General features: G+C 37.8%; 6 protein-coding genes across 11 annotated transcripts in view; 4 read left to right on the top strand and 2 right to left on the bottom strand.

Annotated features, from left to right (window-relative positions):
• LOC109864195 (protein Mo25) overlaps positions 1-1,549 on the top strand; it is a 4,352-nt gene extending 2,803 nt beyond the window's left edge. The window contains exons 4-6 of the mRNA XM_020445183.1: positions 42-206; positions 702-806; positions 1,028-1,549. Of these exons, the coding sequence (XP_020300772.1) occupies positions 42-206; positions 702-806; positions 1,028-1,210 (453 nt within the window). The 3' untranslated portion in view covers positions 1,211-1,549. The remainder of the gene's footprint in view (positions 1-41; positions 207-701; positions 807-1,027) is intronic.
• Positions 1,550-1,732: 183 nt separating this feature from the next.
• Positions 1,733-8,385, bottom strand: LOC109851641 (protein abnormal spindle). Of its 3 annotated transcripts, none has more exons than XM_020421902.1 (6): positions 8,339-8,385; positions 7,129-7,309; positions 2,766-7,044; positions 2,399-2,583; positions 2,182-2,298; positions 1,733-2,082 (listed from the first exon to the last, which is right to left on the bottom strand). In XM_020421902.1, the coding sequence occupies exons 1-6, from the start codon at positions 8,356-8,358 to the stop codon at positions 1,882-1,884; spliced, it is 4,983 nt and encodes a 1,660-aa protein (XP_020277491.1). In that variant the 5' UTR covers positions 8,359-8,385; the 3' UTR covers positions 1,733-1,881. The 3 variants fall into 3 exon arrangements, with proteins under 3 accessions (XP_020277491.1, XP_020277492.1, XP_020277493.1); XM_020421903.1 differs by lacking the exon at positions 8,339-8,385 and adding an exon at positions 7,720-7,798 and having other exon boundaries at positions 7,129-7,320; XM_020421904.1 differs by lacking the exon at positions 8,339-8,385 and adding an exon at positions 7,720-7,793.
• Positions 8,386-8,457: 72 nt separating this feature from the next.
• On the top strand, positions 8,458-11,068 carry LOC109851643 (serine/threonine-protein phosphatase 4 catalytic subunit). Of its 2 annotated transcripts, XR_002249923.1 has the most exons (7): positions 8,458-8,689; positions 8,781-9,050; positions 9,150-9,302; positions 9,404-9,655; positions 9,778-10,016; positions 10,348-10,529; positions 10,861-11,068. XR_002249923.1 is itself a non-coding variant. In XM_020421909.1 (6 exons), the coding sequence occupies exons 2-6, from the start codon at positions 8,901-8,903 to the stop codon at positions 10,475-10,477; spliced, it is 924 nt and encodes a 307-aa protein (XP_020277498.1). In that variant the 5' UTR covers positions 8,458-8,689; positions 8,781-8,900; the 3' UTR covers positions 10,478-10,782. The 2 variants fall into 2 exon arrangements, 1 of the variants encoding a protein (XP_020277498.1); XM_020421909.1 differs by lacking the exon at positions 10,861-11,068 and having other exon boundaries at positions 10,348-10,782.
• A 5-nt stretch (positions 11,069-11,073) lies between these two features.
• Positions 11,074-12,492, bottom strand: LOC109851644 (THAP domain-containing protein 3-like). The gene is made up of 5 exons (XM_020421910.1): positions 12,300-12,492; positions 11,925-12,094; positions 11,591-11,815; positions 11,232-11,446; positions 11,074-11,135 (listed from the first exon to the last, which is right to left on the bottom strand). Exons 1-5 carry the CDS (start codon positions 12,383-12,385, stop codon positions 11,076-11,078), a joined length of 756 nt encoding a protein of 251 aa, XP_020277499.1. The 5' UTR covers positions 12,386-12,492; the 3' UTR covers positions 11,074-11,075.
• A 141-nt stretch (positions 12,493-12,633) lies between these two features.
• Positions 12,634-16,278, top strand: LOC109851642. 3 transcript variants are annotated; one of them, XM_020421907.1, is made up of 8 exons: positions 12,634-12,838; positions 13,890-14,084; positions 14,181-14,439; positions 14,606-14,728; positions 14,801-14,962; positions 15,056-15,262; positions 15,363-15,556; positions 15,675-16,278. In XM_020421907.1, exons 2-8 carry the CDS (start codon positions 13,909-13,911, stop codon positions 15,835-15,837), a joined length of 1,284 nt encoding a protein of 427 aa, XP_020277496.1. In that variant the 5' UTR covers positions 12,634-12,838; positions 13,890-13,908; the 3' UTR covers positions 15,838-16,278. The 3 variants fall into 3 exon arrangements, with proteins under 3 accessions (XP_020277496.1, XP_020277494.1, XP_020277497.1); XM_020421905.1 differs by lacking the exon at positions 12,634-12,838 and adding an exon at positions 13,313-13,660; XM_020421908.1 differs by lacking the exon at positions 12,634-12,838 and adding an exon at positions 13,713-13,734.
• Positions 16,279-17,789: 1,511 nt separating this feature from the next.
• LOC109851625 (conserved oligomeric Golgi complex subunit 2) lies at positions 17,790-21,380 on the top strand. Its single transcript, XM_020421875.1, has 11 exons — positions 17,790-17,985; positions 18,081-18,308; positions 18,440-18,706; positions 18,793-19,094; positions 19,332-19,449; positions 19,527-19,849; positions 19,986-20,052; positions 20,115-20,292; positions 20,385-20,664; positions 20,787-20,967; positions 21,099-21,380. The coding sequence occupies exons 1-11, from the start codon at positions 17,914-17,916 to the stop codon at positions 21,180-21,182; spliced, it is 2,100 nt and encodes a 699-aa protein (XP_020277464.1). The 5' UTR covers positions 17,790-17,913; the 3' UTR covers positions 21,183-21,380.
• The last annotated feature ends 93 nt before the right edge of the window (positions 21,381-21,473 follow it).

The following is a 21,473-nucleotide window of genomic DNA, read 5'->3' as shown; positions in this document are numbered from 1 at the left end:
TACGAACGAATGTGACTCCATTGTGTTTTTTTTTTGTTTAGGAATTACTTACAAGGCATAAAATACTCAGCGCCGAATTTTTAGAGATAAATTACGATAAAGTTTTCTCGCACTATCAGAGGTTACTCAATTCGGAAAATTATGTAACACGACGACAAAGTTTGAAGTTACTCGGCGAGCTGCTGCTCGATAGACACAATTTTACCGTAAGTATTCGAACCAATTGTTGTATAAGCAATGTTATTTATGTATGTAGCACATGCGTGACAATAACTTTTGTAACACATTTTTTTTTATATATTTGATTCCAAAATAAAATAATTGAAAATATAAATTAACATTGCGCGAGTAAACGTTACAAAATAAGTTTAATAAAGTAGAAAATACACGTGTACAACATTAGAAACGTACAAACTACAGTATATAAACAGATAACGTACAAAAAACTATTCTAAAAAATAAGAAAGTCTTTAAAAATTAACGTAGCATAGTTTACGTACACATAAATTCTAAAAATCGATGCAACTTAATTTTTACATATATTAGAGAGAGAGAAAGATTGTACAAACAATGTCGGGAAAAAATTTAGCTTAGAAATCCGTGTATAAGAATTTCTGCAAACTTTTTTCTGGCAAATATGCAAATTATCTCAGTTAGACTTTATATAATGGAAAAAAAAAAAAAAAAAAAAACTGTTGCAGGTCATGACACGATATATATCGAATCCGGATAATTTGAAGTTGATGATGAACATGCTAAAGGAAAAATCTCGAAACATACAGTTCGAGGCTTTCCACGTCTTTAAGGTACGGCGGAATGGTCACGGTGTGATCATCAACTTTGTATTTTGAAATTTGATTAATTTGTTAGTCAATTAAGATCTCTCGCAATTTTTCTAAAGTAGTTCAAATTAGTTAAAATCAGTTAAAAATAAATTATATCTTCTTTCCTCCCTGTGATCTTGATATAAATAAAACAAGAAACAGGAAATCAAAAATTAACAGTTCCATGTGGTCGTCGTGTGCAGGTATTCGTCGCGAATCCGAACAAACCGAAACCCATCCTGGATATATTGCTCCGCAATCAGGAGAAGCTGATTGAATTCCTCACGCGCTTCCATACGGACCGTTCCGAGGACGAGCAGTTCAACGACGAGAAGGCGTATCTGATTAAACAGATCAAAGAACTTAAATCTGTACATGATAATTAAGTCAAAGTAAAATACACTTATTGCTACCGCTACGAACTAACTACCACTACATTATTATTACTATCGAGTCTACAGCTGCTGTTGCTAATTACGGTTTTTGATCACTATTATATAGTTATAATTTATCATCTCCGCATCGTTATCACACTCATTATTATTATCATCATTCATTATCGTCATCATGATCATCTCATCACCATCGTCATTTGTCACGTTGTCACACATGGTCATTTCACGGCATTATTATAATATATATAAATATATTATTATTAATATTATTAATTTTATTTGTGAGTAACACACTGTAAATAAAGATTACATTTATCTCTTATTGTATTATATGCAGATCCGAATTGTCATCGCGCGTTGCCAGTGTTCTGCCCACGTTTTTAGAAAATGAGTCGGTTATTAAAGCAGAATGAAAACTCATTTGTCTTGATCTCTCATTTTCTTGATCGGTCTTTAACATATTTGAAACCTAATAGCAGTAGTAGTAGTAGTAGTTGTTGAAGATAAGATTCGCGTTTCACCGAAAGTCTATAGTTAACGTTACACGTACTGTAGATTTGCAGCACCGGCGGTGAATATCGAAATTAGGAGGCCGAAGATACGTAAAACAAAAAAGAAGAAATAACAGACACATATTTATGTTTGTTATATATTAACCAACCTTATAAGTTAGCGTCACAAATATTCTTAGTAATAGCTTCAATGGCGCAATTGATGTCGGTAAAAACCAGCGCGGAGTTGGTTGTATTATCGAGCTTATTTTCCACAGACTTCGATTTCTGAAGCTTCGTCGTCACTGACTTGGGCAACTTCTGTTGAGTATTCTGTATCAGCCAACTTATTTGCGGACACGTCGCTAGCGTCTGTGAAACATCGAAAATCCAAGAATTGTAAAAACTTCCGGGTCTCGACTAATGTTGAATATTCCACATTAGCCGACTGATTGGGCAAAAAATGTGTACCTTGGCGTAATTTTCGTCCTGGCTGAGTAGCCATATCAGAGTGGCGCAATACAAGAACACGTCCTTGTGCTTCAACGATATGTTCAAGAGCTTCACTAACGTCAACGCGTGCTCTTCCTAGTGATAAGAAAAATATCGTGCATGTTTTTAAAATGACGCAGCGAGAGTAAACAATGTAAAATAGAAAAATGAAGCTCTTCTGCTTTCCAAACCCCACCTTAACAACATATTTTCTCGTGTCCGGGTCCTTTGCTAAGGTGATTAAAATGCTGCATGCTTGCTGGCAGACGTTCATCCACGGCAGCGATCTATTGTTCAGCAGTATCATGTTGTAAATATCGTCGGCCACGTTCACCTCGCAAAGGATGATGCGAACGGTCGGTGACAATTTCGTTATAGTATCTAGTACGTGACAGATGTAAATCATTTACGTTAAAAGCTACCAGAAAGTTTATTTGTCATTTTTTTAAGAAAACTTCAGAATTCTTTTGTAAAATTGTAAAATCCGAATTTTACTCATTCGGAAAGTTTATACGTTGATCATGCGATATTAAATTTTTCAAGCGCAAAGATGCGCCACTTACCCAAGTTGTTCAGATAAAAGTTCAGCAACCCGAGATCGCTGCAGGTTTGTATTGCACTGATCACTTGTTGCCAATAGGCGCTATCTGGACGCGCTATACTCGCGGTATCTTCTTGAAGCACATGGAGTGCTTCTTTGCACTCGTCTCGAATCTTCATGGCCAGCGATTCCTCGCGCTGCTGTCGGCGCAGTTTTTCCTCTTTTTCGGCTCTCTTCCGTCTGTAACGACGCTGTATCTTGATCACCATTTGGCGCAGAAACAGATAACGCGATCGGTCTCGTTTACGCGCGACGTAGGCTCGCCAGTAAATCTGTATGGTCAACGCGGCGTGTTTGACGGTCTTGTATCTACGCACTGCAATTATCATTCTGTAACGCGACTGAACGACTATCGCGGCCTGGCGCAAAACGACATATCGTCTTCTCTGAAGTAAACCCTTCCAATGAGCTTGGAAAACGACGGCCGCTCGCGTCCGCATAAGTTCTCTGTTCGCTGCGCGAGCGGCTCTTATAGCGCGCCATCTTCTTTGCACGATCAACACGCTGGTTCTGACCTTGTTATATTCGCTTTTTTGTCTGATCATTCGCCACCAAGATTGCAGAGTGACGCATGCTTTCTTCTGCCTCAGGTATCTCTGGCGATCCGCGCGAGCCAGCACGACGCCGCGCCAGAAGTTTTGGATTTTTATCGCGGCATTTCTCATCTCCAGGTAGCGTTGCCGAACAGCTCGCGCCAATTTGGCGCGACGATACCACGACTGTATCAGCGAGGCTGCTCGTCGCTGCTCCAGATAGCGTCTTCTGGCTGTTCTCGCTCGCCAGTTCTTTTGAACCGCTAACGTTGCGTTTCGCAGTCGCAGGAATTCTTCGCGTTGACGTCTGGTGAGAATGACTTCACGCCACCACGTTTGTATCTTCACGGAGGCGGTTTCTCGCCTGCGGGCTCGGTGAGTTCTCCACCTTCTCTGAATGACAACGACGCTTTCGCGATACCGAAGGAACTTCTTTCTCTCAAGCACGCTTGTCCACCATATCTCTATGGTTCGCACCGCAAATTTCACCCGCAGGAAGTTGTTACGCGCTTCTCGCATTAATAGGTATCTTCTCCACCAACTCTGGATGACACGCGCGCTTTTCCCGATACGAAGAAAGCGTTCGCGCTGTTCCCGCGCGATCTTTTCGGACCTCCACCATGACTGTATTCTCGTGGCAGCGTTTTTGCACGCGAGATACTCGGAACGTTGGAGTTTCATCGCTCGCGTCGCTTTCCAGTGTGCCTGAACTGTTAAGGCGGCGTTCTTCAAGCGCAGAAACTCATTTCGCTTTACCTTCATCAGCAACGACGCTCTCCATCTTCTCTGTATTGCGGTCACCGCCCTGCGTCTCTTCCTCGCTTCCTGCAGTTTCTCCCTGAACACCCGTGTCCGCCTCCAGTTTCGCCACCATCTCTGAAGTTGTATCGCAGCCGTTCTAGCGCGTAAGAATCTCTTGCGTTCCTCCAAATTAAAATCGACTTCGCGCCACCACGGTGGCGTCAGTTTGCGTCGCCACGCACGTTGAATCACGAGCGCGGCGAGGTTTCTGCGCGCACGCAAAAATTTCTTTACGCAAATATACCAGAGCTGCGCTCGCCACCATTTCTGGATCACACGGGCCGACCGGTCGAATCGCGGCGCCTGATACTTGTGAATGATCTGCCATAGAAGTGACAACGTCTTCTCGCAGTGGCCGTCGGCGATGCTCTTCGCGTCTATGTCGCCCTCGAGGACGTAACCGGCGTCGCGCAGAGCGTTCAATGCCACGTCCACATTGTGGATCTTCTGTAGACGCGATATCGCCGGCACACGACAGCGTTCCGTCAATCCTCGTCGGCCGGTAATGAGCTCCATGGCGCGACACAGTCGCACGCCGTCACGCAGGTCGTATCGTATATTCGTCACGGCGTAGTCGTATTCTTCGATGTAAGTCTGTCGATAGGTGAGCACGTAATTGTGACTACGCAGCATCTTCGTGACGTCGCCGATGCCGCTGAGAACCTCGCGCGAGAAGCTCAACAAGATCTCACGACTCTCCTTGTACTCGGAACGTTTGTGGAACAGACACGGGTCGTGACCGATCAGCTTGCGTTGCTTTGCGTAATCCAGGAAATACACTAGGAAGAGAAACTTCTTCAAGATGAACTGGTTCATCGTCGTGACGAGTTTCTGACTCGGATTGGTCTTGTGATAGCCAGACATTTTGGTGATTCGCGGATCCGAGAAAAATCTGTTCAGCAGAAAGCGAGTCAGGCCGATGATGTCGTTGTTGGAGCGCAATGGAATGCACTCGCCGTAGACGGTCTCCAGACCAATGCGCAACCACAGTGGATTGTAGCTTAGGAACAGGCTCAGTATAAGTTTTTGCAAACCGATATCGCGTTGTAGATTGCGATCCGATCTGATGGACAAAGTTCCCTTGGCGATATATTCGCTGGTACTTGAGAAAATCTTGGCGATTTCGTCGCGAGTGTACATGGCGCTCGCAGCTTTTCGCAATGTGTTCAATCTGGTGCTCGTGTGATACCTGGCGGACACGGCCTCCCTCGTCTCGGCCAGCAAATTGTCCTTTTGCGCTTTGCACGACTGCCAAATCTTGCCGATGTCTATTACAGCGGTTTCAATGTCAACGGACAGATCCTCCGGCGACGAGAGCAGAGCGTTCAACCACTTTGTGAACGCAAGTTCCTGTCGCAGCATCCATTTTTCGTCGCAATATCCGAATTTCTTCAGAAACGGGTCCTCGGTCGTAGACAGCGCGAACAGATCCAGCTCGAATTTCTCGTAAATGAAAGATTCGTCTTTTCTCTCTATTCTGGTGGATTCTCTGAAAGACGACGAGTGCCACTTAGTCTGACTCAGAGCGTTGAGAGACAACTTGGTCAACTTGATTGCTGGAGTATTTTTTCTTCCGGGCGTACTGTTCAGACGCAATTCTTTGTGTTTTCTCCTTCCGTCGTACACAGGTTTGTTCTTAAAGACTCTACCTGGATTACTCAATTTCGTCACCGACGCGGACACCGTCTTTGAGAGAAGATGCGATTTCTTCGGCGGAGAAATCTCGATATACATATCCCCCGATTTCCTTTTCTCGGGAATTATTTCGAAGACGAAGTAGTCTTTGGGAGTTGTCTGGACGCCGCGATCGATCGTGTCTATCGCGAAACGCCTCGATTGTTCGCGAAAATCCCTCGACCCGTCGCAAGCGAAGTGAGTGATCGGAGACGATGAAATTATGTCCGTGGGGCCGTTTGCGAGGGAACATCCGTCGAATTTGATCGGCGACAAATTGTACACGCCTACGGACTGTGACAGAACGTTGTTGTGGGTGGTCTTCGCGATCGTTTTGTTGCAGGAAGGAGACAGCGCGGATACGACGAACGATTTTCCAGGACTGATATTGAACGTTCTGTGCTTATCGCCACTCTGGGACGATGACTCTTCCATCGATTCTTGTTTTGACGATCGCGGAGAACTCGGTCGCGCTTCGTTCACAGAGGCGAGTGTAAACTTGTCCAGCAACATAGAAAAGTCAGATTGCGGCTTGTCGCTCGTCGTGTCTTTGGGAACTTCCTTTTTTTCTTCTTCTTCTTCTTCTTCTTCTTCTTCGTTGTGTTCGTACAGTACGCCGCCGTAGTGTCTTCTTTCCTTAACATACGTGACTCTGCGCGAGTCCTGCAACTCGTTTGAAGGAAGCAAAACCTGCGGCAGGATACTACCGTCGTTCCACACGTTTGCATTCTGCTCGTACAAAACATTCTCCATTTTAACGGAATGACGATTGACTCCATCATTTCTTCCTTGTAACGCGCCAAGCTTTGTCTCACCGTTTGCGCTACATATGTTTTCCTTGTTCGAACCAATTTCGTATTTCGATCTGGATTGTTTCGCCTCAAAGTGAGTGATCAGTCGTGGTTGATTAAGAACGGGAATTTGTATCTCATTGTTCTGCTGAACTCGTTTGTTGCTTATCGACGCGGCATGATTTGAGAAACCTGACGACAGAGGCTTTGCTGCTTTTTTCTGCGGCTTGTTGCTTTTTTTAAAGCTCTTGGCGGTTGTCGCTATGTGAATGTTGTACTTGACTCGTTTGTTGTCCGTGAGTTGCAACACATCTCGCCAACATCCAGCTTCCCTGGGGGTCCATTTGATATAAATCACGCCAATGTCGTTCCCTTCAATGTCTAATTCGGATGAAGTCAAAGTAATATGGCGTTCCGGCGCTGGTGCTTTTGTTACAGTTACCTAAAAACAAAAGAAACTTGTTAGAACACAAAATACAAGATCATGACCACTTGTCGCAATAAAGTTTTCTTATGAGTTTCCTACGTGCAATAACTTGTCACACGTGTTCTTTATATTTAAACAACACTCTGTGCTGGTATTTATGTTGGTTTCCAATTCAATCCTTGTTGCCTGTTGAAACGGTGCGAGCAACACATCGTAACATGGCATATCCTGAGGCTTCATTGTTTCAAGCTTCTTGCATGGATTGAGGTAGTGTAAAAATCTGCGAACAAACTGCAATTTTACGAATCAACGTTAATTTGGATTCTGTAACGTCTAGTGAGTCATCAATGACAGACTGTATATCATTAAAAATAAACAAACTACAGGTCTTGCCTCTTTCAAGACCTTCTTAGTCGCTTGTTTCTGAACACTCGTGCGTTGTGATCGCAGAGTCTCTTTGAGAAAACGCTCGGGACTCGCTGGTTCTTCGCACAAATATTCGGAAACGAGGCGATTGATCGAAAAACAATTCGATAATAACTCTCTCTCAAATCTGTCATACGCAGCTCGGTTATTCAAAGACGTGCGCTCTCAAATTCCGCGAAATATCGCGAAAAAACTTTGGTCTTTGTATTTTATCGCAAGTATTAAATCGTACATTACCGTGCGATTAAAATAATAATAATTTACCTCACGCGAGCAACAAATACAATAGACGAAACTGTCACTCGGGTTGCGTCAAGTAACGAACTCTCCGAATTCAATTCAAACGCGAGCTCGTAATTAGCAGGGTTGTCAACTTTCAACCACGAGTTCGGGTCAGCGGAGCGCCGCCTGGCGAGAAAATCGGCAAACTAAAAACATGTTTCGAATGTTTCGAAGAGTCGTTCTATCTTTGTTCCGTTATTTACGAGAAATAAAGATAGAACGATGCTTCGCAAAGACTGGCCGGTGCCTAAACAGTTAAAGGGGCACGGTGCCATAAGTGCAAAGAAGAAGAAGAAGTAGAACGATGCTTCGAAACATTTGCGGTGAGGCTTTGGACCCGGCACCCCATGGTGATTCCACGGTTTCGAGATTGGTTTAGGCCTGGTTTATGCGGGCCTAAAGATTTTAATATTTCTGTTTATTAACATAAGCATGACAGAATATAACAGAAGCATTGAAATCCTATAGTTGAACTGTACTCCAATTCCGGCATAAATTAACAGTTATTACCCGCATAAACAAGGCCAAAACAAGGCCTTATGGCTTCGTGAGATCGAAACTTGACCAATCGGAAGTTCGCTGAACTCGAGTTCGTACTTACCCGCTCCGATTGGCTGACATCCAATTCGATGTCAACTGCTCCGGTGTGACACGGGCTTTGCGGTTTATTTCAATCCCAACACCTTTTCGCCTTCTATTCGCGATCGCGCGTTCGTGCGAAACAGCTTGGATGTCGGCGGCTTACTGTGGGAACAGTTCGCGACGAATCGGAATTCCGAGTGCGGTCGAGCATTGTCCCGCCAAGCGCGCGAGGTTCTCATTCACAATCGGCGTTTTGGTGTTTACGAAGCGGATAACCGCACGTTCTCTCACACGCCCAGATGCATTGATCACGTATCTCTCGCGAAATTCCAAGGGGAACAACAATCGAGATCGGTAGCGAGATCGCGCCGTAAGTATATATCGCGCGATTCTCTTGCGCGTATCCGCGCGTACGCGCAAGGTTTTTCAATTTTTTTCTCGATATTCTCCTCTCTCCCTAGGACTAGGGCGTACTCTCTGCGATTTTGTTTCCTGTCGTGGAATTGCACGCGAGAGCAGCCGTGAAAAATCGCGAGTGAGACCGATCTCAGACCCAAGTCCCAACTCCCGTGCCCCAGACGATGGCCGAGTCCAGTGACTTGGATCGGCAGATCGAACAGCTGAAGAAGTGCGAGATCATCAAGGAGGCGGAGGTGAAAGCTCTGTGTGCCAAAGCTCGGGAGATCCTCATCGAGGAGAGCAATGTGCAGCGTGTGGACTCGCCAGTGACAGTAAGTATATCTTTCTCGAGGAAGTGGCCGATCTTTTTTTCGGAACGAAAAGAGAATCGATTCGCCGTGTTGTTGTTGTTTTTCTTCTTTTTTTTTTAGGTTTGCGGTGATATCCACGGCCAGTTTTATGATTTAAAAGAATTGTTCAAAGTAGGCGGGGATGTGCCGGAAACAAATTATCTCTTTATGGGAGACTTCGTAGACAGAGGCTTTTACAGTGTCGAAACGTTCCTTCTTCTCCTCGCATTAAAGGTACGGACATCGAGAGAGTTTGAGGAACTACGACTTGTTGACGTGTGAAACAAAAGTGTTTTTTTTTCTTTTACAATGTGTATTACACGTTCTTATTGCAGGTCCGTTATCCCGACAGAATTACACTGATAAGAGGGAATCACGAATCGCGACAGATAACGCAAGTTTACGGATTTTACGACGAGTGTTTGCGCAAATACGGTAGCATAACAGTGTGGAGATACTGCACAGAGATATTCGACTACCTCTCGTTATCCGCCATCATCGATGGCAAGATCTTTTGTGTTCACGGCGGATTGTCGCCCAGTATCCAAACCTTGGATCAAATTCGGACTATAGATAGGAAACAAGAAGTAAAGTTTCTTCGATTTTTACTCGCTGCGATGTTTTGTTGTAGCGACAACAAGATCTAAAAAAGTTTTTTCCTGTCGAGACTCGATTCAATTTTTTTTTCAAAATCTGGTCGATGACGCAGGTTCCTCACGACGGACCAATGTGCGATTTGTTGTGGTCGGATCCCGAGGACACGCAAGGTTGGGGTGTGTCGCCCCGTGGTGCCGGCTATCTCTTTGGCAGCGACGTAGTTGCGCAGTTCAATTCCGCCAACGACATCGACATGATTTGCAGAGCCCATCAGTTGGTGATGGAGGGCTACAAGTGGCACTTTAATGAGACTGTGTTGACAGTTTGGTCCGCGCCAAACTACTGTTACAGGCACGTAATTCTCATGTATTTATTCTTGTATCTTTTTTTTTTCCTGGTTTCTTCCAGAAGGAAATTTTAGACACTCCGTTACTCAAATTAAATCTTTCTCACGTTTATATATTTTTTAAATATTTTCTTTTAAATCTTTTTACATCTAGGTAACTCCAATTTCTCATCAACTTACTCGAAGTGTTACACATTTATCAAAAATATGTCGCCTGTTCTTATCACAGTTATCTCATCTTGTTTGCCACTTGTGTAAAAACTCAAGATGTTACAAAAAGAATTTAAACATAATATTTAAACATAATTTTCTGTACATTTGTTTTTCGCATTGCAGATGCGGCAACGTAGCCGCGATATTGGAACTGAACGAGCATCTGCAGAGAGACTTCACGATATTCGAAGCTGCGCCGCAGGAAAGCCGCGGCATACCTAGCAAAAAACCGCAAGCAGATTACTTTTTATAAATTTGAACTGGTGTACAAAAGAAATCCCATCACACAGAATCGCATCGACATGGTATTTGCTCTTTTCTATCTTTCTTTTTATCTCTTATACAATTTTCTCCCTTTCTCCTCGCCCCTTTCTCCCGAGTAATTTGCGCCAAAAAAAAAAAAAAAAAAGACAGCTTGCTGAGTCTCGTGACAAAAACAGGAATTTTTGTCATTTTTATGTTCGATCGTTAACGATAATATAAAGTATATAAATATTTGAATATAGAATTGCGATGTGTACAATGAACTGATGTAAAATAAAAAGCTCTCGTATCTCTCTTTCTTTCTCTCTCTCGTAAGTTAAGGCATGTTGCAATATCAATGCGTGATTCAAATTTTTTTAAAAATATACTTAGCGCTAACTAAGTCGTCTCTGAATGCTCGTCATCGCGTCATGACTGGCTAGATGTTGCGACACCAAATCGAACCGTTCGGAGAAGCAGCACCAGACGTGTCAACGTGATTCCACCGTTTTTATGATGCATCACGTCGTATATATACATAATAATATAAAATATATATTTAAAACACAAAAAAGAATAAACTCAACATGTCATTTGCGTTTTTTTTTTTACAATTCACAAAACACTTTGCTCGTCTCTTTTCTCTCAGCGAAGGAGGTTTTAGGAATCTGAAAAAAGACAAGCAAGTGCGAAAGAAAGGTGACGATTAATTAAAAAATGCTTCGCACGATACTTGGCTTTTGTATAAATTAAGAGAAGCTTACCATGTCAAGTAGTGTATGAATTGTTTGTTTCGCTCGTCTCAATTTGCGTTTCAACAGTGCGTTTGACGACTTCAGCTCTTTGACGATCTCCTTCGTTCTTTCCAACTCCCTCTTGTGATCGACAATCAGAGGAACGCAGTAGGTATGGTCTCGCTCTACATTCGCTACAACAACCTCCCTGTTGGTTGGAGAACTTTTGCTATGACATTCATTTGCTACAACAAGTGATACATTCAGTACTGTTGTCAATACGATCTCGTAACACGTTTTTGCTAGCCATACGTGAGATTTAACGCTACGAAGCCTAAGTAAATACGGAAGATTGATTGCAATTCTGGAATTTTAAAAACGGTATTTACTGGTTGCCGCCACCATTTTGTGTATATTAAAACGTTCTGTCACAATCGGTGGTAAATTGTTCGTGCGATAAATCACTAGCGATTTCATCGTGTCGTTATTGATGAGAATAGCTGCTGTTGCGTCGTTATTAACAGCCGGTTCGGATACGTCATCGTCAACGCAATTCCCAGCTGGCTTAGTTGCGTTATTACTGACGGCGAATTCAATTTCTTCTTCAATTTCTTCTAAACGGTTGAAAGTTCATCTCGTTACACATGATGTCTTCATTTCTCTGAACATTTTGTTATTTGTTTTTTTTTTTTGTAAAGAGCACATTTTGCAACTCGCAATTACCTTTATTTATGTAAGGAATACTGCCGGATATCAAACGTCTTCTCTTGCCGGGAATGATACACGATTTTTTGAAGTGATCCGAACAGATCAAATCGTTTTGTTTCGGCTCGAAGTTGATCAGATTCAAACGTTCTAGCCAAACTTTTTTCAGCTTTTCGCATTTTGGGAAGCTATAAAAAGAAATATACGCAAAAATATACATGATGTAAAGAAACGTGTTCCTCGCGTCATTCGCGTACATATATATATATATATATATATATAATATATATGTTTTGATGGTGAGAACTGAGGTTAATTCGCAACTATACGCGCGTAAGAGAAGAACAGTTTTGCGCAAGTTTCAATAGAAAAGATGGTTTATTTATCTCTTACTTGTGAAAACTCAAATGCGTATGATCTTTTTGATATTTTCTACATATAAGGCATGGTGTATTCACCATTGTGTAATAAATAAACATCAGGGATTCGCACTAGTCCGCATTGTCCGCAATTTTCAACACCTAAACATGTCCGACCGACACCGACACGTTACCAAAGTTGTCAACAATGGTTGGCAGACTGGCCAACAGATCGATGGCGAAGAAAAATAACTGATTATCACGGGTAATACAGCACAGAATAGAAAACAAAACGCTTGTAAACATGGCTACGTAGGTAGGTGCCAATGCGCACCACCGCGGACATAGCGCTAGCGAACAGGGCGGAAAAGCGATAATCGCTAACCTGGGATCGTGGCTGCTCTTCAGTCTTTTCTCTGCACGCGGTGTTTTTTGTGTGCTTTGTGAAGATATAGAATCATTGTTTTATACACACAAAAGTAGAGAGAGAGAGAGAGAGAGAGACAGAGAGAGATAGATAGAGAATTGACATATATATGCATATTCATACTCGAGTGACGTTTTGCGCTAAAGGTGAATTTATACATATTTCTATTTGCAGATTTTTTTTCCATTCTTATTCAAAAGTTCTTGAGGTAAGAATTTGTCACTTTTTATGGTTATGTTTTTGCATCAAAAATATTACTTTCCCGTATCTTACATTTTTTTATATGTATTGTAGATAAAATTATTATTCAAACTAGCTTTGTACAATTGCGAATCAAAATCGTTTGTAATCCTGTTTACATAGCGTTAAGATTCTAGATCTCTAGTGAAAATAGATACGATCGGAAGAGCGAATCACACAATATTGTGCTTGTGTTGATTTGTTTTTAATGATAAATTTTATATTTAACAGTTCACGTATTGGCAGTAATATATTTTTGAGTTTATGATACTTGTTAGATTTTTCTTACATTTGTAAAATAGTAATCAACAAAAAAAAACAAAAATATTTCGTATATAATACATACACACATATATAAACAAAAGAGATAGAAAATATATAAACAAACAGGTTGGCATCAAATTGATTTCTTGTGTGTAAAACTGAAAAACCCAAGAAAACAGTTTCCATTGCAGAATTTGTGCATTATGGTTGGCAGAAATTTTTTCACCATCTCCAGATTTCAGACAAAGAAAACAGAAATAGATTGCTTTTCAACAATTGGAATGAGATTGGAATATGTGTTTTCTGAATTGAATCTCATTTGTATTTTAGTGATCATTTGTTTCTGCAGAAAGTATCATTGAGTGATTCTCTAGTCTTATATTTTTTTGTGGAAACATGCAGAATAATTTGCAATTCTATTGCAACAAGAATTCTTTAACTTGCGCCAACATTATCTGTCATATGTAAATAGTATAGCTTATTTCTTTTGTGAAAGTCAGTGTGTTATATACAAGACAATAATTTAAGTAAAACATGTGTGTGTATATATGTTTAAATTTTTTTGTAAACTGTAGGTTTCTTGATGTTATCTGCATGAAGAATGTTATACTCCTGCAGTTCTAGTCTTGTTATATTTTAGAATTCTCAGATATATTTGTCTTGTTTTCTACTTTGTGTTTCTTTTCTGTATAGGTGTAAGAGAAAAATAAAAATGAAACGGAGCAAATCTCTTTCTCCCGAGCCATCCAGCAGCGAGGCAAAGCGAGTAAAACTAGAAGTCACAGATTTAAATGGTGCAACATCTCCAAACATTCTTGAATTCTCAGATGATGTTCTGCTTTACATATTGAAATACTTAGATCCACAGGATCTTATGACTCTCAGTTTGTGAGTTATATTTTGGTTTTTATGTATTTTATAAAATTTTTTATGATGCCTCTTTTATTTTGTTTTACAATTTATTTTTGTTTTGAATCATTGTAGATGTTGTCAAAGATTTGCACGATTAACACAAGACAGAACTTTGTGGAGAAACGTAGACTTTCGTACACAGCCTATGGTTCTGGATGACTTTGACAAATATACAAAATTTTTACAACCAATGACAACAAGTTTGGCAATACGTGGTGATTTAGTTTCTAACAATACAGTTCTTACACAAAGTTTTCTCAAGAATGTGAGAACACTGTGCAAGCAACTTAAAGAATTGATAATTGAAGATTATCATATAAACGGAGATAAGGTATTACATATGTATATAATATATTGTAAATATTACAAGAGTATAATGTAATATTTATAATATTATAAAATATATAATATATAATATTTTATATCTTTATTTTCTTTTATTTCTATTTTTTCTACTGAACCAAAACTTACTTAATTTATTTTATAATTGCTTCTAGATTCCGATAACAGATTTTCCAAGTACCATTGAGAAACTGTCACTAGAAGGTTGTGAAATGGATTATGCGCAACAAAATAAGTCCTATTTCTTTAAAATGGATCTTCACATGCCAAATTTAAGAGTAAGGAAAGATCTTGGTATAAATGTGTGAATTGTGTGGACAACAATTGTGCATTAAAATCTTAATTTTCAGTGTTTGATTTTGAACTTTTGTGACTGGTTTACGCCACATTCTTTACTGGTTATTAGCAAAATTCCAAAACTTACAGAACTTAGACTGTATTCATGTTCCCGTATGGGTGAATGTGTTGCGTACGCTAGTTTAGCAACTAGATTTGGATTTAAAACACTAGAGGTATGATATTTTACTTTTTTGCATTATTGATTGATCACCGTGTTCACTGTTATTGGAAAAAACTCATTTCAACATTTTGTTTTGTTTTTTTAGATTTTAGATTTACGAAATACAGGAATTGGAGACAGCGAAGTCGGTTGTTTCAGTAGCACTAAAAGTTTACAACACCTGTACTTAGAATGCCCGGAACATTTAAGAGAGGAGTCACCCGAAATCATTCAACGTCAACAACAACAGCGTCAACGGCAGGCAAACGCTTTGCAAATGCCTGCAATCTTTGAAGATGATCATTTAGCACAAGTATTTATAACAAAACCTCTATTTACATAATATTCATAAGAATTAATCATTTTTCTGAATTTGCAACATATTGTAAAAATAAATTCTATTCTGATTCAAGTTTCTAGTTGAGGATGAATTTGTTTTTGAGAGAAATTATTCGATGCGATGTTTGGTATCGGATAGAGCAATCTGTGCACTTGGAAGTGATCTCTGTGACAGAAGAGTGATAAATAGTTCCCCAGAAGGAATGATAATAGCCCAAGAAGAAAAACAAGTTTCCAATAATCCAAATTTGAAGACACTAGTGGTTAGGTGAGTTATCGACTAGTATTATAAAAATTACAAAAAAAAATGATTGAAAAAATATGTAAGTTTGCAAAAATATAACAATAATAACAAGTTCTTATTTGTTAATCTTTTTCTTTTCCAGACATTATCCACGCGTTACGAATTCGAGTCTCACTCATTTGGCTTTCAACGTATCGACATTGGAATATTTGGACGTGACTGGTACCTCTGTGACATCAGAGGGCATCGAAGCTTTTAAGTCAGAACGACCTTCTGTCAAAATTGTCTCATCGTTTATGACATAGTTAAAGTTATATAATGTTTAGAACGATTTAGTGACAAATTATATATTTTTAATGCTCTTGCTTGAGGAGTCTATTCACTGACACTGCAAACAGATCGCGAAAGGACATTTTGAAGGTTTGAGCGCGACAGCGAAAGAAAAATTGTTACCAATCTCTTGAATTATATCACTTACATATTACGTCTATATTAATAATCATAATTTTAAAGATAATTTTACTGAAAAATTATTAATTTTAAGTATTCTAAGGATAAAGAAATTTTCATTTATCATTTGTATTATTAGTATATAAAAACAGATGCAGAGTGAATGTCTGTTAGCGTTCCATATCTACATTCTTGATATGTGAATTTTACAAATATGTTTTCATTCTGATGGTAGTAGCATTTAAGAAATTTATACTAATAATCGTATATATATATATATGTATGTATATATATATATATATGTATATATGTATATGTATATGTATGTGTATATATATATACACATATACATATAGTATATTGCTTCTCTTGTAAGAATATAAAAGATGCGATTTTTTATATCACTTATCTAAAACAAATGATACTACGCGGACAGACGTGACAAAATTTTAAACGTAGAACAGTGGAAAAAAAACTATAATCAAGTGTAATGTAAGTAGTAGCATTTTAGTGAATAAACTCCTTAAGAGTTAAATATATACAGTAATACTTTGTTAAACGAAGAATTTCGGATTTGGAAAACCTCGATTATAACAAGCAGATAAGTCATAAGTTACCAACCGCTCGAGAAAGGAAAAAATAGAAAAAGAAAAATGAGCATGACAGAGCAATCAGTCGCTGTGCCACTAGTGAAAAAAAAAAAAAAACAAGGTCGCTCGTAAATTTTATGACCGACCTTTTTTTGGTGTAGTTGAATAGAAAGATCTTTTCTTAACAGAGAACTACTGTGCATATCGTTTTTAAAACGTCAATATACTTTTGTACGTAGCATACATGCTAATTATACATATTCACTAACAGTTACCTAAGAAAACATTTCTTACGTGCAAGTTTTGCGTGTGTTAGCATATAAACTTATACGAGATTTGCATGGATTTCTGTTCACGAAACATATATTTTTTTCGTGTATATAGCACGCAGTAGTAAAATATCCAGAAAAAAATTTTGCGCGAATAAAGAGTATTTCTGCCAAATCACGCACAAAGATGATCTATGATTAAAGAAAATCTTATCTCTCAGTGCGTCATCGTGTATATACATGACCAGCAAAGTGTTATCTGGATTATTAAATTCATTCTACTGGATTATTAATTTCATTTAATTATTATTTCTATAGTATTTTATTTATTTTATGTGTTGTTATATTGTCACATTTCTTCTTTTTTCTATTGTTTTTATTGTATTACTTACACACTTGCGATATATACTATATAAATTTATATTTGTTATTGCTGTGTAAGATTCTTCCTAAGTTAATGAAAATAGCCAATTATAATTATGTAAATTATAATGTGAAGATATGCGTAAATGTGGCATTGCAAAATACTATAAAATATTCTTTTGTGCATGATTACAAGTACACCCACGCACACAAAGTGCTATTGCATATATTAGAAAGATGTATTGATGTGATGTTGAGTGTACATATATGTGTGCGACGTATAGTGTTTAATTTTGTTATTCAATTGCGTGTTGTTATTCAATTTTGTAGTGTTGTCTTTAAATTATTAGTATATAAAACGCGTATACACATCACACACATATATATATATATATATATATATATGTGTATGCGCTAAAAAAAAACTAACTGAATTCTAAATAACACACACAACATCATCTTTGTTTACATAATTTAATTTTTCTACATTTAAAATATGTTATATAGATTTTATTGTGTATACTTGCCTATAATAAAAACAAACTGTGTACATACAAAATATATGTACCCTCGGTCGATATGACATTTCTTAACCTCATCAGCTTTAGCGCTTAATTCGTTGTTTTGTAGGGCAGAGTGACAGGTTTTCCTGCCAGATTCTTTCGTTTTTTTAGACTTAAAAGAAAATACTAATTGTAAATATATAATTATGTCAGATAATAATATTACCTTGCCAAAAGCTCCGAAAGATTTGTGCTTTTGCGAGCTTGATTTTATACAGGTAATGTGTGATGTCTTATTTTATAGTCCACTAGCTGCTGTGACATTAAAGAGAAACGTAGTATAGAAAATTTAATATATTTTTTGTTTTTGTAGGAAAATTTCGATGTCGATACTTTCTTGCAAGATCACAGGAAAAGTGGTAAACTAGAGACGATACGAGATGATCTTGGCATGTACTTGAAATTGCTTAGGTCCGCAATGATTGATTTGATCAACAGAGATTACACAGATTTTGTGAATCTGTCCAGTAATTTAATTGGTTTGGACAAAGCTATCAATGACTTGCAAGCTCCTCTTGGACAGCTAAGAGAGGAAGTTATGGTAAAATTACAGTTTTTGTTTTTGTTGTTTCTTTCTTTTAACAGTGTTTATAAGATTGCTTAGAAATTGTTGTATACTAAATATTTTGTAGACTTTTTGTTTGCTAATAAAAAAAAAAACTTTATTAACAGCAAGTTCAACAAGCTTTAAACGATGAGATTACAGCTATTTCAACTAATCTTAATGAAAATATGAGAATAAGAGAATATAAACAAAGTGTGTACAGTTTGCAACATGTGTACAAGTCATTGAAAAAACTTTCTTCTGTATTATCTGTGAAAACGTTTATGGAAACTCCTACAAAAATTGATGTTTTGGAACAGGCTGCAATTGAATTAAATCAATTGAAATTTCATATATCTAGATGTAAATCGACAATTTCAGTTGACCATGAAAAGGTAAAAATAAAAGTATGATATGTAATAAAGGAACATGCTATAGAGATATAATTGTGTTGTAATTGTATCAATTTATTTTGTAACAGGAGAGTATAGAATTAGAAAACTTGTACCTAACTTGTCTGAACGAATTATTCTTGGCGTGTATGCAAGAGAAGAATTCAAATTTGGAAATTCGTTGTCTTCGAATTTATCTCACACTTAATAAAATAACTAATGCAGAAGAACTTGTGCGACAAGAGCTTGTAAGACCGTTAATTTATAATGTGGTTAATGAGGAAAATCTTCAAAGTGATCCGCTTGGTTTGCAAAGTATTTATCACAGACTATTGAACATTCTAAATGTGGAACTAAAACAGCTGTTAGATATCACGCTATGTCCTGATAGGTATGTTTTTTTAATTTCTATTTAGTGATAGTCATAATTAATTTTGAGACGAAGATTTTATTACTGCGCTTCGTTCTGTAGAGAGAAAGATTTTGGTCTGGATATCAGAGAAAATCCTATAGAGTTCTCTATTGATAAGTCAAATCTTTGTTATACAGAAAGAACACGCAGCAATGAAATTTTAAGATTAAAATATATATGATAATATACGTGTATGTTATTATTGATATGTTACAGAGTATCCGTAAAAGGATTTAATTTTTTAGTAAACAGTTTTTGGATTGAAGTTGAAGAAAAGATTGAACAGTACATAAAATCTATTTTTGCTCCAGGAGATCCAGTACTATTTCATAAAGTAAACAAATTATTGTTGAAAAATTGTAAATAAAATACATATCCAAGATAAATCTTTCAAATATCACTTTTTTTCAGAGATACACAGCCACATTAGATTTCTTAACAAAATTGGAAGCAGCTTGTGTTACACCTGAAACTTTGATGGCACTGAGGAATCATCCACAATACAAAACTTTTCTCAAGAAATGGAATTTACCTGTATACTTTCAAATTCGATTTCAAGAGATAGCCGGCCTCGTGGAAACAGTATTAGCCGAACCGATATCACCAAACTCAGTCAAAGGCAGTCTTGTTACACTGACACAGGAAGAGTTTTCGCTTCACGCCACTTGCGCAGTTTGGGATAATTTGTTGAGGATATGGACCGACGATATCTACTTGTATCAATTGTTTCATAAGTGAGGAAATTTTCTATAATTTTCTTCTTTTAACAAAATGCTGTCAGTTATTTAAAGCTTTGTCTTGCTTGTTATAATTGTATTGAATTCCTGCTTATCGCTGTGTATTAATTGATGTCAATTTGTAATGTTTCAGATTTTGGAAATTAAGTCTTCAGATATGCTCAAGGTATCAAACCTGGTGTCAAAATGCGACAAAACAGGTATGATTTGTTTATGTGCTAACTAACGATTTGTATTCAAACCAAGACTTTTGTATTTAAAGGTATGGCCGATAATAAATGAAACCAATTCAAGTGATTCAAAACATTCCACAAGATTAAATTTTTTAGTATATTTGTACAGTGATGTGGAAAAACTGGTAAAGGCGCTGCCATCTTTTTTACAAATGGTACAATCCAAAATCAATAATGAGAACATTACTAAATCAAAATTGCTAGACGGTAACATTCTCATGAAGTATTAAAATTGATTTTATACAATTTATATATACATTGTATATATATATCTTTTATGTTGATTTGTCATGTTACAGATTCTCTGAGTGAGACATCGAAGAATCTAGCGAATTTATTACCTTCACTTACGCAAGAGATTGTGAACGAGCTCTCGGAACAATGTGTAGTACACTTGAAACAAGTCAGCGACATTCCTAGATTATTTAGAAGAACGAAACGAGATGTACCGACTAAACCTTGTCCTTATGTGAAGAGCGCAATGGTTCCTTTTACTAATTTCTATGGAGATTATAATCAAATTATTCCTGAGCTTACTGCTATCTGGTTAGAACTAACTTTGTCTTCGTTAACAAAAAGGTAAGTTGTAATTACGTACATATATCTCCGGAATAGGAGATTCGGCGAACAATAATATTAAAGCTATAAAACTATATCCAGTTAAAAGATTCTCTGGAATGTTTGTTTTTTTTTTATTTTAGTTATTTATTATTTATTACCGACGTGTTAACATCCGTACAAAAAACTGAGGAGAGTTTACGAAGATTGAAGAAGATACGCGACAAATCTACTGGAATTCTTCCTTCGGAGCAACAAGGAACTAGTGACGATGAGAAAATACGTATTCAGCTCAAAGTGGATGTAGACGGTTATATAAATTTGGTAAGATTTATATTATATCTCTCTGTTTATTCACAGTGTTTCTCACAGTTGTACAGGAGTATGTCTCATATTCTTTTGACGGACTTAATAACAGATTATAGTGATTAATACTTAAAAAAATTTTTTTCCAGATCAAGGACCTTGATATCTCAACTACTAAGATATGTCATCTGCAAGAATTGATAGACGCTGTGGAAGCAGCTGTGAAAAAATAAGATTAGTGATTTTGTCTTTATATTTATTATGTAATCACATTGGGTGTGTACATATGTGTAATTAAGAAGAGTTTACTTTGTATGTACACTTTATCTATCACTTACAAGCATTTTTATGTAAATGTCTTTAAGTAGCTTTTTGGTTCTCTATACAGGGTGTTTCAGAACTATGGGATCAAACTTCTAGGGGTTATTCAGTGCAACAGTAGAAAACATTTGAGTATAGGGACCCATGTCCGGAAAAGTGTCACTACCGCACTACGGCCCTAAGACGCGTTAAAATTTAGAAAG

Source organism: Pseudomyrmex gracilis, unplaced genomic scaffold (genome assembly GCF_002006095.1).
Source record: "Pseudomyrmex gracilis isolate BER0280 unplaced genomic scaffold, ASM200609v1 scaffold_18, whole genome shotgun sequence".
NCBI classification, from domain to species: domain Eukaryota; kingdom Metazoa; phylum Arthropoda; class Insecta; order Hymenoptera; family Formicidae; genus Pseudomyrmex; species Pseudomyrmex gracilis.
The sequence above is the reverse complement of the archived record's forward strand: the minus strand, read 5'-3'. Positions and strand labels throughout refer to the sequence as shown.

Bases quoted from the DNA above. Each gene is read 5' to 3' on its own strand.
- LOC109851625 (XM_020421875.1), top strand. From the start codon at position 17,914: ATGTCAGATAATAATATTACCTTGCCAAAAGCTCCGAAAGATTTGTGC. The intron at 18,309-18,439 runs GTAAAATTACAG...CTTTATTAACAG, and splicing joins AGCTAAGAGAGGAAGTTATG to CAAGTTCAACAAGCTTTAAA. The intron at 20,665-20,786 runs GTAAGTTGTAAT...TTTTTATTTTAG, and splicing joins TTGTCTTCGTTAACAAAAAG to TTATTTATTATTTATTACCG.
- LOC109851644 (XM_020421910.1), bottom strand. From the start codon at position 12,385: ATGTTTATTTATTACACAATGGTGAATACACCATGCCTTATATGTAGA. The intron at 11,816-11,924 runs GTAATTGCGAGT...TCAACCGTTTAG, and splicing joins TATTCCTTACATAAATAAAG to AAGAAATTGAAGAAGAAATT. The intron at 11,447-11,590 runs GTAAATACCGTT...CACTTGTTGTAG, and splicing joins CAAAATGGTGGCGGCAACCA to CAAATGAATGTCATAGCAAA.
- LOC109851642 (XM_020421905.1), top strand. From the start codon at position 13,593: ATGCAGAATAATTTGCAATTCTATTGCAACAAGAATTCTTTAACTTGC. The intron at 13,661-13,889 runs GTAAATAGTATA...TTTTCTGTATAG, and splicing joins GCCAACATTATCTGTCATAT to GTGTAAGAGAAAAATAAAAA. The intron at 15,557-15,674 runs GTGAGTTATCGA...TTTCTTTTCCAG, and splicing joins TTGAAGACACTAGTGGTTAG to ACATTATCCACGCGTTACGA.
- LOC109851641 (XM_020421902.1), bottom strand. From the start codon at position 8,358: ATGTCAGCCAATCGGAGCGG. The intron at 7,310-8,338 runs GTAAGTACGAAC...GTTTGTTCGCAG, and splicing joins ATGTCAGCCAATCGGAGCGG to ATTTTTACACTACCTCAATC. The intron at 7,045-7,128 runs GTAGGAAACTCA...TTTTGTTTTTAG, and splicing joins CGTGTGACAAGTTATTGCAC to GTAACTGTAACAAAAGCACC.
- LOC109851643 (XM_020421909.1), top strand. From the start codon at position 8,901: ATGGCCGAGTCCAGTGACTTGGATCGGCAGATCGAACAGCTGAAGAAG. The intron at 9,303-9,403 runs GTACGGACATCG...TTCTTATTGCAG, and splicing joins TTCTTCTCCTCGCATTAAAG to GTCCGTTATCCCGACAGAAT. The intron at 10,017-10,347 runs GCACGTAATTCT...TTCGCATTGCAG, and splicing joins GCGCCAAACTACTGTTACAG to ATGCGGCAACGTAGCCGCGA.